Raw genomic sequence first — 18,609 nt, 5'->3', positions numbered from 1 at the left:
GATGTCACTGTTCTTTTTGGTTCCTTTATGTAACAGTTTTGTTTAGATATAACTCACGTACCACAAATTTGCTGATTTAAAATGTATAATTTAGTGGCTTTAGTGTCCACAGATTTGTGCCACCATCAATTTTAGAGCATTTTTATCACCCCAAAGAGATCTTGTACCATTTAGATACCACCTCCAGCCTAGGTAACCACTAATTTCCTTTATGTATCTGAAAATTTGCCTATTCAGGATATTTCATACAAATGGAATCATACACTATGTGGCCTTTAGTGGCTGACTTCTTTCATAATATTCTTAAACTTATAATTTCAATTTTGTGGTCTTTTCAAGGTTCAGCCATACTGTAAATAGCATTTCATTTTAGGTATAAACCACATCTTCTTTATTCATTTATCAGTTGATGGACATTTATCAGTTGATGGACATTTTGACTCTTATAAATAATGCTCCTATGAACATTCATATGCAAGTTCTTATGTGAACAGATCTTTTTCATTTGTTTTAGATATATACCTAAATATATATGAGTAGGGAGGGGATAATACTAAACATTAAAATAAGGTAAGTATTTAAAAACAGTATAATAGTAATTTTTAAAATTCATGTATTTCCTTAAGAGAATTCACCACTACAAGCTGAATGTACTTTCTGAATTGTTCATATAATCAAAGCAATGTTTCTTCTTTTAAAACATCAGAAAATGTACTAAGGCTTATAAATAGATGTAGCTGCCCTCAAGATTTCAGTATCAGTGGCTTTCTTTAAATTAAAACTCACAAAGTGCATAATTAAGGCATATCAAAAAACTAAATCTTTTACTCTAATGACAGGTTTCCATGCTTAATATTTAGTGGCTTATTTGACAAAATTAGGTCTTTTCAGGGAAAAAATATAAGCCACTGTAAAATATTTAGTTTGAAATGTATTTTAATATCTTCTTAGAAATAAAAATTTATTGGTGCCCAGTGCCAAGTGTCTGACTTGATTTCAGTTCAGGTCATGATCTCATGTTTCATGTGATCCAGCCCCGAGTTGGCCTCTGTGCTGATACTGCAGAGCCTGCTTGGGATTCTCTCTATCCCTCTCTTTCTTCCCATCCCCAGATGACACTCTCCTCTCTCAAAATAAATAAACATTAAAAAAAAAAGATTTTCTCCCTCTTCCTCTGCTCCTCCCCTGCACACATGCTTGCATGGGCATGCGTGTTCTTTTTCACTCTCTCTCTCTAAGGAATAAAAAGAAGAAAGAAAGAAAGAAAGAAAGAAGAAAAGAAGAAGAAGAAGAAACAAAAGTTTATAGAGGAAAGGGGTCATCAAAAGGGAAAGACAAAACCCCTGTTCAGGGCTCTTATCTCCTCCTGGACATTAGCCTTTCTTGTATTCAATTCTTCATCCTCTCTCTTGCTGGACAAGAGAGAACTGCAGACTCAAAGTCTGTGATGTGTGTGTGTGTGTGTGTGTGTGTGTGTGTGTGTGTGTGTGTATTGAGGCAGAGGCCAACTTACTAGAGTTATTTTTTCACAAATAATAGCAACTGACCATGCTTAAGTTAGACACAAAAATATTTTATTTGAAAGATACAGGGTAGCCTACAAAACTGAAAGAAAAGAGAAAGAACCAGGGCAGTAAGTGAAGCAGCCCTAGGAATCTAGGAAGAGTACTCAAAGGGCAATCTCTCTTCAAGGCACTTCTCTCAAGTTGAGTGAGCCCCAAATAAATTCAGTGTCTGCTCGTAATTAAAATTCCAGGGCTAAGTATCTGACTGACCTAGTTTGGCTCATATTTTCACACTTTGGCCAGAAAAAGGTGGGGTTCCTTTATGGCTAATTCCATGACATTGTATACATTTGGGGAGGAGAAGTTTGTCAAAGCAAAACTGAGATGGTAATAGTGGAAGGGGGAATTAGTGTTGAAAAGGTGAGAACAATGTATGTGTACAAGAAGAAATAAAATCAATACATAAACAGCAATAATGAAAGGGAAAATTCTATAAGTACCATAGAAGAGACATAAATAAAATACTCTGAAGAGTCTGAAGAAGGAAACTTACACACACACACAGATACACACACACACAAATGGTGGTGGCCCATCATGAAAAATCTCACAAAGGAGATGACATGTAAGTTCCTCTTTCAAAGGAGAAGAAAAAGCCTTGTTATATAGATTAGAGTTAGTGGGGCAGATAGGACTCAGACTGAGGAAACAGCCTCATTAAAGATGAGAATCTTGGGTGTGTGTGTGAGAACTGTCTGGGGAACAGAGACTAGTCCTGTTTGACTTTAACAGTGAGCATCAATTTCCCAACATGTGCTTTGGGAATCCATGTTGACCCCTGAGACTCTTTCAGGGGATCTTCAGGTCAAAAGTTTTCATAATAATAAACGATGTTTGCCTTTTACACACTCATTCTCTCAGGATTGTACAGTGGGGTTTTCCAGAGCTATATTATCTGTGACAATGCCATTGTTTTGATGACAGATGGGATGATGGAATTAATATGAATTATTCTTGTGTTTTAAAAATTTCTGTTTTAATTTGTAATATGGAAAATATTGCTAGATATAAACCACATAAGTAAAATCTATTTGGGATTCTCAAAAAATTTTTAAGAGTGTGTAAGGATCCTGAGAACCACTGGTATAGACCAGATGGGTAGAGAAATGGAGATATACTATGGTGGCTTTTTTAGTTTCTCATGACAAAGAGTGTGTGATTAGTTTGACAGTCAGTGGATTACTGCTGAAGCAGTAGAATGACATACTCAGAGCTGCCTTTTAAGAACCATATGAATTAGACTATAAAATGGGTTGAAGAAACAAGAGTAGAAGCTGGGAGCAAAATTACAAGGTTATTACTAGGCTGCTCTAGGAGCCTAGGCAAGGGGTATGTGTTACTGAAGCAGAAGGGAGAGTGGGAAAGAGAAGGTCAGCAGAAGTGGACATTACTGCACCCAGCATATGACTAACATGGGGATTACTAGAGAGTGAGATGTTAAGAATACATGACTTCAATGTTTAAACCTAGATGCTTATTATGATTAATTTTATGTGTCAACTTGACTGAACCATAAAGTGCTCAGATGTTCAGTCAAATATTATTTTCTGTGTTTTTGTGATGAGATTAACATTTAAGTTGGTAGACTGAGTACAGCGGATTGCCATCCACCATGTGAGTGGGCCTCATCCACTCAGTTGAAGGCCTGAATAGAACAAAAGACTGACTTCCCTTGATTAAGAAAGAATTCTCCTGCCTGAGGGGCTTGGAACTGGGACATTGGCTCTGCAAGTCTCCATAATTGTATGAGCCAATTCTTTAATACATATACTGGTTCTGTTTCTCTGGAGAATTCTAACAAGATTTTGGTACAAAGAGTGGTTCTGGAGGAATAGAATCTTAAGGATGAATTTTCCAAATTGGTTCTGGGAGTTCCTGGAATTGGTTCTCTAATCTGATAAGATTTAAAGACTTATTTAAATGATACTATTTCCGGTAGTAAAAAGAACATTGATATCCTTTGGCGTGATTTAGCAGTAGAGATATGTGAAATATCACCATTGGATACTCCTAATCAAGCACTTGGGAGAAGCAAAGATCTGGGTTATCATGCATGTGATATGTTCAAACATTTGTCATTATAAACTAGTGAGTGTAATTAGATTGGCTGGTTGCTTGCAACATCACTGGACACAGATATTGCTGGACAAAATGAGGAATGAAAATGACAAGCTCAGGAGCTTGAATTCCCTGCTAAAATGCCACATAAGTGATCTGAAACCCTCTATGTCTTGCCTGAAAGAGATCCTCATCTCTTACATCTGCAGGGCTGAGATGTCAAAAACCAAATCCAGAAGCTATCCTGCAAGTGGCTGGATTACAATACAATGCAATTATTAGAACACAAATAGAATACCCAGCTCATTGGGTATCTACTGTTAAAGTGAGGTTATTGACTGGGAGGAGTGAGATACTGAAAGTTAGAATGGGTGTGTGTATAGAAACCATTGTGGAGCTGGGTATTCAGTGCCCCCTGAATTCAGTGCCAGTAGAATGGCCTCTCCACTTCCATTGGTGGGGATTGACCCTGCATTGCCTGAGGAGACTGTACTGGCTTCTCCTGAGACAACTGCCTTGTAAGAAACTGCTGATTCTTCTCAGGACTCACTCTAGCACCTTCTTTGATTCTAGACCAATACCTAGACTCAAGTCCCAGAAGATCCCTAAAGGTGAGGTACAGTGTGACTCATAAGAAGGTGCATTGCACTCCAAAGAACTACTTGAGTTTTTTAATTTATAAAACCAAATCCTGGGACTATGTGTAGGAATGTATATAAGGGTGAGGAGTAATGGTGGAAGGAATATAAAATTTAATTAAGCCAAATTCATGCATGAGGGCCCACTAAGCAGAGATTCTGCATTTACTGTTGCAACTCTGGGGGTTAGGGAGCATTGCACTGTGTGGGTGGTTGCCTGAAGCATGGCCCAAGAGGTGGCCCACTTTGAGCCAATGAGAAATACTGTGCCTGAATTGGTTTAATGTAGAGGAAGACATTCAAAGGCTTAGGGAGACAAGAATATTAGAGTGGATTTGTCATTTAGGACCTATTCAGCCACACTGGGAGGGTCCAGAAGGCATCCTTTCCACCACGGCTGTGAGGAATAAATTTATGAGGGAAGCCTGGCATCCTTGTGGAGTTTGGTGACTGTAAGTCCCCACCTCACTGTGGGGCCTGCAGTCTGTGAACTGTGTAGCCTAATGCAAGGAGAGTAGATTCTGGGGTGGCAGGGCCAAGGGATGGCACTCAACCACCAGAGACAAAGTGGGTATGGTTTTTACCAATCCATCTATCACAGCCACTAATTCAGGAAACAAACAGGTGAGTCTTGGCATGCTGCCATGGCCAACTGCTTGAATCCCAATGGGGCTGGACAAATGGGAAGCATAGCACCTGACTGAGTTTGCCAACACTGTTGCTGAACAAACATGGATAAACTTGTAGCAAGAGAAGCCAATAACTCAGAAAGCGAGGGTTTGGAAAAGAGGAAGGGAAAAATTTATTTCAAGTGCCAGCAGTTGAGGGAGGTGGCAGGCTCAAGCCTTAACAACTGACCTCTCCACCTGCAAGATGGGCATCTAGAGTTTTATAAGGAGAGGCTGGGGGTAGGGGATGGGTGTGTGCAAGAGGGTAGGCAGAGAGTACGTGGTCACCAGTGGGGGTCAGTGTGTGTTAAGCATGTGATCACGTGCCAGATGTTGTCTTCTAGGCATTCTGTTGCTGTCAGGGCTTTTCTGATCCAGTCATTGTAAAATATCCTTGTCACTGTCTCAAGAAAGTGAGATAAGGAATAAGCACAACGTGTTTCTGTTAGAGCCTTAGTTAAGCGGTATTGTCTATTTCTGGTTTTAACTGTTGGGGTCTATAGTTGAGCAAGAGGTCGCTGTAAAGGACAGCTGAGTCAAACCAGTGCTCAAGTACTCTGATGTGTACAGACCTACGGCATTGCCTCATTGATTGTGGTGTGATATAGGAAGCCTGCTAAATTCTTGATCTGTATAAGCAGAAAAGTTCTAGGTCAAGTGAACAAAGTCTAACCTCACTCATCAAAACAGATCGTTAAGGCTCCTCACTCAATTCTGAGACAGGAGTCAGTTTACAGACCTAGAATCTCATAGGTTGAAGGAAGGCCAGGTCCCCTTGAGGAGAGACCCTGGTAAACTATCAAAAACATACTGTTAATCTTTCTCTCTCCCTCCCCAAAGGAACCTACAGCTATTTACCAGGATAACTGTACACTTGGGAAAGGGAGATAATCAGACCTGTTAAGGACTACTGGACACTGGCTCTGAATGGACACTGGCTCCAGGAGACCCCAAATATCACCATGGTCCCTTAGTCAGAGTAGGGGCTTAGGTGATCAGTAGGTCAGGTGATCAATGGAGTTTTAGCTCAAGTCTGTCTTGTAGTGAGTCCAGTGGGTCCTCAAACCTATCCTGTGGTTATTTACCCAGCTCTGGAGTGCATAATAGAAATACACATATTCAGCAGCTGGCAGAATCCATCCTCATGGTTGTTCCTGACCTGTAGAGTGAGGGCTATGGTGATGGGAAAGGCTGAGTGGAAGCCACTGGAAACTGCCTCCACCCAGGAAAATAGTAAACCTAAAACAATACCACATTCCTGGAGACACTGTAGAGATTAATGTCACCATCAAGGACTGGAGGGATGCAGTCCCACTACATCCCCATTCAACTCTCCTATTTGGGTTGTGCTGAAGACAGATAGAACTTGGAGAATGATGCGGATTATTGTAAGTTCAACCAGGTATTAACTCTAATTGCAGCCTCTGTACCAGATGTGGTCTCCTTGCTTGAGCAAATTAATGCATTGCTGGTACCTGGTATGCAGCTATTGACCATGCCAATGCTTTTTTCTCCATATCTGTTCATAGAGACCACCAGCACTTTTGCTTTCAGTGGGCAAGGCTGGCAATACACCTTCACTGTCCAACCTCTGGGGTACATCAGCTCTCCAGCTCTATGTCATAATTGATCACCTTTCTGTTCCACAAGATATCACGCTGATCAATTACATTGTTGATATTATGCTGATTGGAACTATTGAGCACTAGGCTTATTGGACACTAGACATATTGGCATGTCACAGGGTGTGACATAAATCCAACAAAAATTCAGTGGCCTCCTACCTCAGTGAAATTCCTAGGGGCCCAGTGGTGCAGGGCATGTTGAGAAACCATTCTAAGGTGAAGAATAAGTTGTTGCACCTAGCCCTTCCCACAACCAAAAGTCCCAGTGCCTAGGATGCCTCTTTGGATTTGTTGGCAGCATATTCCCCATTTGGGTGTGCTACTCCGACCCGTTTACTGAGCGACCCGACAAATATGCTAGTTTTGAGTGGGGCCCAGAACAAGAGAAGGCTCTGCAGCAGGTCCAGACTACTGTGCAAGGTGCTCTGCCACTTGGGCCATGTGACCCAGTAGATCCAACAGTGCTTGGAATGGCAGTGGCAGAGAAGGATGCTGTTCAGAGCATCTGATGGGCTCCTACAGGTGAAATACAGCCCTTAGGATTTTGGAGTAAAGCCTTGCCAAGCTCTTCAAATAACTACTCATCTTAAGAAACAACTCTTGGCCTATTACTGGGTCTTAGTAGAGACTGAACACTTAACCCTGAGCCGCCAAGTTGTCCTGTGGCCTGAGCTGCCCATCAGGAATTGGGTGTTACCTGACTCACCAAATTATAAAGCTGGGTATGCACAGCAGCACTCCATAATCAGATGGAGGTGGTATATACATGATCAGGCCCAAGCAGGCCCTTAGGCACAAGTAAGTTACATGAAGTGGCACCAATACCCATGGTCTGGCTCCTGCTACATGGCCTTCTCTCTCCCAGCCTACACCTGTGGCCTCATAGGGAGTTTCTACGATCAGTCAACAGAGGAAGAGAAGACTCAGGCCTGCTTTATAGATGCTTCTGCAGGATATGCAGGGTCCACGTGAACATAGACAGTTGCATGCTATAGCCCCTTTATGGGGCATCTTTGAAGTATGACTTCAAGCAATGAACCTCATTGTTCACTTTGATGCAGAAATGACCAGATGTGTAATTATATACTGATTTGTAGGCTATGGCCAATGGTTTGGCTGATGGTCAAGGACTTGGAAGGAATATGTTGGAAAATTGGTGACAAAGAAATTTGGGCATGGTATATGTGGATAGGCCTTTCTCAGTGGGCAAATAATGTGAAGATATTTGTATCTTGTGAGAATGTTCAGTGACCTCAGTGATAATCAAGTGAGTAGGATGACTTGTTCTGTGGATGTCAGTCAGCCTCTCTCCCCAGCCACCCTTGTCATTACCCAGTAGGTTTGTGAACAAAGTGGCCATGGTAGCAGGGTGGAGGTTATGTGTGGGATCACCAATATGGGCTTTCATTCCCCAAGTCTGGCTATGGCCACTGCTGAGTGTCCTATCTGCCAGCAGCAGAGACCAGCCCAGAGTCCTAGATCTGCACCATTCCCCAGGGTGATGAATCAGGTATAGGTTAATTGCATTAGGCCACTTCCACCATGAAAGGGGCAGCATTTTGTTCCCACTGGAACAGACACTCAGGATATTGTTGCAGGACAAAGGACCGGTTCTGAAATCAAGTTTGGCCTGCTTGCTGCTCCAAAGTCAATACTCAAGAGACAGGTGATGATGAGAAAGGAAAAGTTGCTTTATTCAGGAAGCTGGCAACCTGGGAAGATGGTGGACTCATGTCCCAAGACTGTCTTCCCTATCCAGAGGAACCAGTGGAAAAGAGAGAAAATGGGGGAGGGGGTTACATGCAGGAAAAACTGATGCTCAGGGGTTAATCATTTGTCCTTGCAAGGCCTCCAGAATCCTCTGTTCTGCCAGTAATCAAGGCTCCCAGGTGTCTCTCAGTAAAGGATGCCCCTGCAGCCAGCAAACCATGTCCTGGCAAGGAAGTCCAGATTCCCACTGCCTGTACTAGGAATCAAGACACCCAGGTTGTCTCCTACTGAGGATACCATGGTCAGTGGTGGCTGTTTTCGAGTGCGGTAAGGCCTTATCTTCCAGAAAGTCTAGTCCTTCCTTCCTCAAGGCCAGGGGTCTGCAGGCTCTGAAGGGAAGTAGGTTAATTCTGCTATAAACTATGGGGTTTAGGTCAGCAAGCAAAGAGTGCCTACCTTGAAGCAAGTTAACATTTAAGACCTGTTGGAGTGCTGTTACAATACAATTTGCCTTCCTTGGATGCAATGCTTCTACCAAAACTATTATCCACGGTCTTACAGAATGCTTTATCCAGCACCAAGGTATCGTAAACAGCCTTGTTTCTGATCAAGGAATCATTTCATGGTAAGTGAAGTGAGCCAAGGGGCTTGTGCTCACAGAATCAGTTCACTGGTCTTACCATTCCCACTGTCCTAAAACAGCTGGCTTGATAGAACTGTGGAATGTCCTTTTGAAGACTCAGTTACAGTGCAGGTGGGGTGGTAAGATATATTAGGAGGCTCTATAGTCTCTGAATCAACATTCAATGTATGGTGTTGTTTCTCCCATAGCCAGGATTCATGAGTCCAGGAATGAGGGTGTGGAAATAGGAATAATGGCACCAATTGCTATCAACACCCAGAGACCCACCAGCAAAAGTTTTGCTTCCTGTTCCTGTAAGCTTCTGCTCTACTGATCTAAAGGCCTTAGTTCCAAAAGGCAGGATGATTCCAGCAGGAGACTCATTGAACTGGAAATTAAGATTGCTGCCAGGCCATTTTGGGCTCCTCATGCCTCTGAATCAACAGGTAAAGAAAGTAGTTGTTTGCTACCAAGGGGACTATACTCCACAATGGAGGTGAGGAAGAGTATGTCTGGAATACAGGAAATCCTGTAGGGCATCATTTAGTATTACCATGCCCTGTGATTAAGATCATTGAAAAACTACAACAACCCAATCCAGGCAGGATACTAATGGTCCAGATGCTTCAGGAATGAATATTTGGGTACCCCCACCAGGTAAAGAGCCACAACCTGCTGAGGTGCTTACTGAAGGCAAAGGGAATATGGAATAGAAGAAGCTAATTATGAATACCAGCTATGACCACATTACCAGTTACATTAATGAGAACAGTAACTACCATGAGAATTTCCTCCTTATTTTGTTATGAATACGTTTGTGTTTATGTACTGACTTTACGTCATGTTATTTAAGTATTTACTTCATAACATCATAGTATTTAAGCTGTAGGACGTCAAGGAGAAAAATTCCCAAGAAAATAGTGCTCCTATAAATAGCAACTGGAAATCAGGAGCAATTGTTTATGAGGGAGAGGGAACAGGGGAAGAGAAGGAGAATGAGTTAGGTTTTAAACATTTCTGAGACTGAAGTGCCACAGGTACTGTAGGTGGGAATATCTATGAGGCAGTTGAAAATATAACAATTGTGGGGAGGGTTTGAGACTGGATATTTCAATGTGCGAGTGAATTACACAGAAGCACCATTTGGAGTTTTTGAAGGGGGCAGAATATATTCAGATCTGAATTTCAAATTCATAGATGCTAGACTTAAAGGAAACTTAGATGATTCTCTTGTTTCCACCTCCAACCTAGAGGGAAGCATGTAGTCTTCAGTCTCTTTCTTACAATGAACCCCCAATCTCCTAATAAGAAATATATGTACTATGAAATGCCCTTGGATTAGTTGACAGAGGTGCAAGCATGCTTTCCTATTTGAGTGAGAAGATGAGTCAGGTTCCTGAGGAATGGAGGACTTCCACTTCTGTTGATGAACGACTTACATTTTTCACAACATTCCAGAAAGAAGCTGAACTCCAAGGTCTTTTATCACTCACCTTGACAGGCTTGCTGTATGAAGCTTTGTATGCAGATTGCTTTATGATTTCAAAGTATTTTTTTCAGCTTTAGATCTTTTATTTTTTTAGATTTATTTATTTTTGAGAGAGAGTGCAAGCAGGGAAGGGGCAGAGAGAAGGGGACAGAAGGTCCTAAGTGGGCTCTGTGCTGACAGCAACAAGTCCGATGTGGGGCTCAAACTCATGAGCCATGAGATACCATGACCTGAGCTGAAGCTGGATGCTTAACCAACTGAGTCACCCAGGTGCCCCTAGATCTTCTTTGACGTAATACAATACCAGCTTGAATTCCTAAAGACTGTCTGAAAAGACAAATCTTTCATCTTGCTGGGGTTGATGTGCCAGGCAAACATTATTGTGCCAGGCATTAAGACATGTGCACAAAATCAAATGCACTTTGAAACAGCTTCAATTTTTTTTCTCTAGGTCTATCATCTATCTATGTATGTATCTTAATAAGAGATTTTGTTGTAAAATTCAATGTCAAGCTGGAAAGTATAAAAGTTTTCAAATTTTCAACTTTCTCTCAGAAATTAAGTATTTAATAAATATTTATATCCAGAAAATAAGGCAGTATTTTGTCCCTTTTAGTGAAGTGGTGCTCACCTGGTTAGGAATTTTGCCATCATCTGACTTCAAGGGTCCAGTATTTACCCCCAAATCCTTTCTGATGCTCACTTTCCCCACCCATCTTGTCCTCTTTCCCATCCCTTTCTCCTTCAGCTTTGTGTCTCAGTCCTGACACACGCTCAGGCCCTCTCCAGGCCATCTTCTCTGGCCACCTTGTCTCTCAGTCCCCCATTTCAGACTTAATTCTTGACTCTGCTCTCTTGATCACAGTAGGACTTGTGTGACAGGGGACATGCTCTCTGGCACCCCTGCTGGCTGGGACCTCCTACTTTCTGCTCCATGGGAGGGGATTAGGGTATGCGTTTAAGGTTTCAGGTGGTTCCCACCTGAGTGGCTACACACCATGTGTCAGGGAACAGGGTGTGGTGGGATAAGAAGGGGGACTTGAGCTGGCAGGCCTATCCCACGTGCGCCCACACTGCCATTCCTCTCCCTTGCCAGTCCCCATCCTCACCCTGTGGTCTGACTACACAGGGCCTGGCCTCAGAATAAAGCATTCTAATTATGCAGAACTCATGGTTCTTGGTGACACTACCACAGCGGTGTGCTTTTCACATGGGACTCAGGGTTGGGTTCCTCTTTAAAAGCTCCAGGGGCGCCTGGGTGGCGCAGTCGGTTGAGCGTCCGACTTCAGCCAGGTCACGATCTCGCGGTCTGGGAGTTCGAGCCCCGCGTCGGGCTCTGGGCTGATGGCTCAGAGCCTGGAGCCTGTTTCCGATTCTGTGTCTCCCTCTCTCTCTGCCCCTCCCCCGTTCATGCTCTGTCTCTCTCTGTCCCAAAAATAAAATAAATAAACGTTGAAAAAAAAAAAATTTTAAAAGCTCTGGAATGGGGCAGCACTACTGGTGCCCTGCCCAGATTCCCGTGGATTGGCACCCCCAGCCTCCATCTCATGCCCCAGGAATGTGCTTCCTTCTTACAGGCCCTGGCCTGCTTCCTTCAGAGAAGGAAGTCTGCCCTTTGGCACTGAATGGCTTTGCCCAGAAGCTCTGACAGCACAGGAATCTGGGAGCTGACATCCCCCTGGGGCAGCCACATGGAGGGACTGAGGGCAGGAAAGGAAAGCGCAGCTCCCTGCCCTGCCTGTAGGAAGGACTCTCCCAGGAATGAGGGACTCCCTAGAGAATGAGACTGAGGCTGGGACTGTGCAGAATCCCTCCCCTTCCTGTTTCCCATTCTCTGATTATTCTCTCATGGGAACACTTTTATTTTTTATTTTATTTTATTTATTTTTATTTTTTCAATATATGAAATTTATTGTCAAATTGGTTTCCATACAACACCCAGTGCTCATCCCAAAAGGTGCCCTCCTCAATACCCATCACCCACCCTCCCCTCCCTCCCACCCCCCATCAATCCTCAGTTTGTTCTCAGTTTTTTTTTGTTTTTGTTTTTGTTTTTAACGTTTATTTATTTTTGGGACAGAGAGAGACAGAGCATGAACGGGGGAGGGGCAGAGAGAGAGGGAGACACAGAATCGGAAACAGGCTCCAGGCTCCGAGCCATCAGCCCAGAGCCTGACGCGGGGCTCGAACTCATGGACCGCGAGATCGTGACCTGGCTGAAGTCGGACGCTTAACCGACTGCGCCACCCAGGCGCCCCTGTTCTCAGTTTTTAAGAGTCTCTTATGCTTTGGCTCTCTCCCACTCTAACCTCTTTTTTTTTTTCCTTCCCCTCCTCCATGGGTTTCTGTTAAGTTTCTCAGGATCCACATAAGAGTGAAAACATATGGTATCTGTCTTTCTCTGTATGGCTTATTTCACTTAGTATCACACTCTCCAGTTCCATCCACGTTGCTACAAAGGGCCATATTTCGCTCTTTCTCATTGCCATGTAGTACTCCATTGTGTATATAAACCACCATTTCTTTATCCATTCATCAGTTGATGGACATTTAGGCTCTTTCCATAATTTGGCTATTGTTGAGAGTGCTGCTATAAACATTGGGGTACAAGTGCCCCTATGCATCAGTACTCCTGTATCCCTTGGGTAAATTCCTAGCAGTGCTATTGCTGGGTCATAGGGTAGGTCTATCTTTAATTTTCTGAGGAACCTCCACACTGCTTTCCAGAGTGGCTGCACCAGTTTGCATTCCCACCAACAGTGCAAGAAGGTTCTCATGGGAACACTTTTAAAATAGGTTACTTGCAGAGGTGTCTGAGTGGCTCAGTAGGTTGAACGTCCGACTTCAGCTCAGGTCATGACTTCATGGCTCGTGAGTTCGAGCCCCTGCATTGGGCTCTGTGCTCACAGCTCAGAGTCTGGAGCCTGCTTTGGATTCTGTGCCTCCCTTTCTTTCTGCCCCTCCCCTACTCACACTGTGTCTCTCTCCCTCTCTTTCTCGAAAATAAATAAACATTAAAAAACAATAAAATAAAATAAGTTACTTGGAATCTTCATTCCAAGGTCTGTTTCTGGAAACCAATCGCAAACAGGGGATGCCACGGGCTTCTGGAGAGCCCTGAGAACTCTCTGCTTTGGGGGCAACCTGTGGCCAATTGCAGCTTCCTGCTGCTTCTAGAAGCAGGGTAGTGACCTGCCATTCCACCAAATCCCATCTCCCTAGGACCTGAGGGGGCAGAGCTGGGACATGCTCTGTGCTAGTGTTCTGTGTTCAGAGCACATGGTGCTGGCAAGGATAGCTGAGCTTATATTTGGGTGTCACAGCCAACTCTGTAAAAAGAGCCTCATGTAGGAAGCTTGCTTGGCCTGCCTCTCTGCATAACCCGACAGTTCCCTACTCCACATTGCTGATCCTGGTAGTGGTCGGGGATGTTCTCCAGCTCCCGGGAACTCAGGGAGGCAGTCAGTGGTCTTCTGGTTAAGGCTATGATGGACTGTGGAATTTTAAGCATAGTGTGGACCAAGCCCTAGCCATTCAGTCCTGCTTTTCCTGCCAAACTTTAGACTTGAGCCTGACTCCACCAATGACTGCTCCTGGGAGACTGATTACCCACAGACCTTGGCAATACAGGGGTTCACCGGGGTGACCTAATACACAGAGAGATGTCCATTAGCCACTTGCAGCCCTTCCTGGTCCTCATCTTCTCCTGGCTGGGGACCTTGTTCCCACTACTGCATGATAGCCACACCCTGTACTTACTTTATAATCCCTGCTAGCCTGGTCCACACCCACCATGGGTCCTGGATATGCTCACCTGCTTGCTCCTAGAACCCAAAATATGTGTGCTGCTTCTCAGAGTTGCATCCAGATGAGGGTGGTGGGGCAGACCCCACCTTAGGAGCTGGGCATCTCTGCTGCCCTGGGCCCTGTCTGGGCCTACTTGGCTGGAAGTACTGCCCCCACAAGCCTCAGAAGGAGGCAGGCCTCTCCTAGGTACTCATACTTTTGTTGCTGGAGGTGCCCGCACTGTTCTTTGGGAAGCAGAGGGAGAAGCTCTGGCAAGATCTAGATTTATGGGGCTTCAGTTTGATCCCATCCAGGACTTCTGCTCTTGCATTCCAAATGTGGGATCTGAGTCTTTACAAATATGGACCTTCAGGATGCCTCTAGACTCATTCACACCAAGTCCTGGCCCAGATAAAGCAGATCCAGAAACTCAGGTCTGAGACAGGATAGTAGATGATATTTCAGGCTTTAAGGATCCCTTCTTCTTTGTTTCTGGTGTTTTTGCAACAACCTTTTTAAAATAGAAAAATCCTCTTAGCTCCCATGCATACCAAATGAAATGAATTTGGCCCAGGAGCCATAGTTTTCCAGCCCTTGTGACCCCTAGACCAACAACAGAGTAGGGAGAGAGAAGGGCAGGGCAGTGATGATGAAGGAGGGTGGATGGTTTGGCACTGAAAAGTAAACTCAGAAGAAAGCTGGTCATCAGATTTCACTAGTATAAACTCTAATTTCTTCAAGCCAAAAAAAAAAAAAAAAAAAAAGAAAGAAAGAAAGAAAAAGAGTGGATACCTAGAAAGATTTAAGAGTTTTTATTCCCATGCCTTGCCTTCCTTTCTCCATCATTTTTTAAAGTTTATTTATTTATTTTGAGAAAGGGAGAGAGAGAGTACAGAGGAAGGGCAGAGAGAGAGGGTGAGAGAAAGAATCCCAAGGAGGCTCCACACTGTCAGTGCAGGGCTTGAACTCATAAACCATGAGGTCCTGACCTGAGCTGGTATGAAGAGTCAGACACTTAACAGATTGAGCCACCCAGGTACCCCTCTCCATCATTTGTTATTACCATTTCACATACTTGAATTCAGAATATTCCAGATTATGTGGACTAAGTTTGACACAGATGGATGTTTTGAAGTTTCATTACCAGCAAACCCCACACAGGTTTATTATGAGTGAGATGGGTAAGGGACAGAAGACTGGTGGATGCAGGGTGGGGAATGAGATCCTCTTCCCCAAGGGTAGGCAATGGGCTTGGGTATGTTAGGATGGGAAGCCCATAGAATACCAAAGAGCAAAAGAAGGGCCCAGGAGCCTGGGACAACAGATGGCTTGGAAGGATGGAGGGACCAAGAAGGCTACACTATTTTGGGAAAGGGGAGCTTCTGCTCAGGGCTACCTCACACTCACAGACTTTTCCATGACAAAGACACTCTGATCCCAGCGTTCTACTAGGGAAAAACTGCCTTTCTAACCATATTTCCACTAAGCCTTGGTTTTCTTTTTCTAAACATGCCAGTTAGGAAGGTTTTGGTATTTGTTAGATAATCAGAAAGGATCCCCGGAACCCCAGGTTGTGATGACAGTGTTCTGAGTGCCCAGATGAACCGAATTACAGCCTGGAGGAGGTACAGGCAATATGCTCCAGCTCCAGGAGTGTGCTAAAAAATGGGCCTGGCCGGGAGCAGGGGCATGAGTTCACTTAGCTCTGCTGGGTCCCACCTGTTGATTCTTAGTCCTCTCATCACCAATGAAGTCTTTGGGCAGTGTGACCTGATTCCTCAACTTCTTATTCTGGTTTCAGGATTCCAAGCTCAGTTCCATTTCCCATTACTCTGTTTTTCTCTCCTTCTAATTGCATGGCTCCAAATCCCTTAACCATGAATATTTACAATATCATCTTACACGACCACAGTATATAGAGTAATGTGTGTGTGTGTGTGTGTGTGTGTGTGTGTGTGTAAATATGTAATATGTGATTAGAAAGATATTATATTGCCCTGGATACGTGGATAGTCACTTTCTCCATCATCATGATTTTATAGAGCTGGGACTAAAGACTTAAAATTGAATGAAGCCTGGGACACCTGAGTGGCTCAGTCAAGCCTCAGACTCTTGATTTCAGATGTGATTCATGAGATAGAGCCCCACTTTGGGCTCTGCTGACAGCATGGAGCCTGCTTCGGATTCTATCTCTCCCTCTCTCTCTGCCCTCCCTGCCCCCCTCTCAAAATAACTAACCAGGTAGCTAACTAAAATTGAATGAAGCCATTACTTCTTGTTAGTACTCCAAGTATTGTTTTAAAGCATATATCAGAACGTTGTGAGAGAGAAATCCATGAATACTCTGCAACTGAAACTGATGGAGAATACAAGAATGGAATTTATTTTTATAATAAAAGTAAAAAGAATCTTACAATTCATAAAAGAATAGCTGCACATTTTCCCAATTTGTGAACTCCAGACGCATTACAGATATTCCCTTTATTTGCCCAGGTCATACTGTGTACAAAAAGGGAGTTTTAGTAGTCTGCTGTCTATATTTTTAGATAGCTCTTAGAATGTGAGCTGGGAATGTGGTGTGGGTGTTCACTGATAAAAAATGTATTTACTATTCAATCATGCTGGTTCACTTCACCATGTATTTCCTCAGAGCAGCTTGGCACTGCACAAATACTGTACTGGATTATTTGCCATGTGGTTAATGATTTTCATGCTTAGAAAGTATGACGATGAAAGAATGCAAATGGGGCTTCTTTTGTTCCTGCACAGAGTTGATAATATTCTGTATATTATGATTTAGTGGCATAGGAATGCAGTACTCCCACAAACTGTACCTTCCTGACATCCTTTTAAAATAATACATTGATAGTCACACTACTTGTGTAAATGATGCTAGACACTTTCTTGAGACAGGTTTTAATGAAAAAAAGAGGCAGAACATAATTACATGTGTAGCTGAATAATTTATCAATATTGACCATTTTGCTTACAGCCTCTTTTTAAGAAGCATGAAAGATGATCCTTCCAGAGATGTGATACTCAAGATTTTCTTAAAGTGCATGTGGTGCTGGTATCTTATTTTCTTTGAGGGAGGGGGGCTAACTTGAAGATTTTTCCTCCATTTCTCTCTAAAAGCCCATCTGAAATATATATTGTTTTCTGCCTGTCTGCCTTGTGTTGGTCTCAAAAGTGAACTGCATCTGTTTCTGTTTCTTGTGCTGCTTATCACCCATTCCTTTCTGGCCTTTCTTCATGTCCAGCTTGAGACCTCCTGAGTCAGGCACAGTTCACTGGCTTCCCTTCTTTTTACCTTCTGCACCTCATAACCTAATACTTCCAAGAGCTGGGCCATCCTCTGTGTCTCATTGTTGATGGTTAAGGATAAAACCTGGTTCCCTTTTCACATTCTCCATAGTGTTCACCTTCTCCTTCTCTGCTTCTCACTCACTTTATCTTATGTTGAAGTTCTACTCTTCTCTATTTCTCTCTTTTAATGAATTTTGCATCCAGGAAGCCAGGCTATTGTGAGATAGTGATTGGGTTATATCATGGGTTTGCAGATAAGCACACCATCATGTGGTGGGTGTCTATGTGAATGATCATGTAATTTAATTTTAAATTTCTACCCAAGATTTGGTTGCATTTGGATGAAGTATATCACAGTGGCATAGAATTTCTGAGAGTGTAGGAAAGCTCAGGATTAAAGTTTAAGTATTCTTGATTATGAGGCTCAAGTGTCTAAAATCTAGGAAGGAGGTCCTTGACTGATGGGCTCCCCTGTTGCCCTCAGATCTCTGTGCGGAAGGTCAGGGTGCTCCCTGCCATCTTCTTCTGGTAGTCCTTGTCAAATTCTTCATTCTGGGTCACAGTGAAATGGCTCTTCCAGTCCCCAGGCATGCCTGAAATGGAGCAAAGTCTCAGTGATTACCACACAAGAGTACAGGGTGGAGTGAGCACACACCCTTGGAACCAGGATAAGAGTGGGGAAAAAAAAGGAAGTTTCCCTCTGAAAAATTATGTAGTGTCACTGACAAGAATGTATAATGGGGCAAGAAACATTACTGGAAAATCTAAGCAGAGCATGGGGACCACAGAGTCCAATCTGGCATCTGAGAATATGAATCTTAACGTACCTTTCCTCATAAAAGGGGAGATAGAGTGGTCCAGGAAGCCGATAGGCAAAGTGGTGTAGTTGGCCATTGGGTTGTGCTTCATTACATCAAAGGAGGTGTGATAGATGATTTTATTCAGAATTTCCTCTGGTATTTCTTTCTCCAAGAACTTCAAAATCTTCTGAATTTCCCGCTTTGGGTCCTGTATGTAGAATAGTTATACAAAGCAAATAATTTGAGTTTTCCATTAAGGATGACATTCTGTGTGGACAAACAGTGTTTGGGGAGAAATGAGTTAAGGGATCAGTTCAAATATATTCAATAAACATCCCTCAA

The 18,609-nt window shown here is 43.3% G+C and overlaps 1 protein-coding gene across 1 annotated transcript in view; it reads right to left on the bottom strand.

Annotated features, from left to right (window-relative positions):
* Positions 1 to 16,523: 16,523 nt before the first annotated feature.
* Positions 16,524 to 18,609, bottom strand: part of LOC112868851 (sulfotransferase 1C1-like) — a 42,276-nt gene continuing 40,190 nt past the window's right edge. The window contains exons 7-8 of the mRNA XM_025931831.2: positions 18,295 to 18,475; positions 16,524 to 18,060 (exon numbers count right to left, since the gene is read on the bottom strand). Coding sequence (XP_025787616.2) covers positions 17,948 to 18,060; positions 18,295 to 18,475 — 294 coding nt within the window. The 3' untranslated portion in view covers positions 16,524 to 17,947. The remainder of the gene's footprint in view (positions 18,061 to 18,294; positions 18,476 to 18,609) is intronic.

The sequence above is a fragment of the Puma concolor genome, chromosome A3, assembly GCF_028749965.1.
Source record: "Puma concolor isolate L17-30 chromosome A3, mPumCon1.1.hap2, whole genome shotgun sequence".
In the NCBI taxonomy this organism is placed as follows: Eukaryota; Metazoa; Chordata; class Mammalia; order Carnivora; family Felidae; genus Puma; species Puma concolor.
The sequence above is the reverse complement of the archived record's forward strand: the minus strand, read 5'-3'. Positions and strand labels throughout refer to the sequence as shown.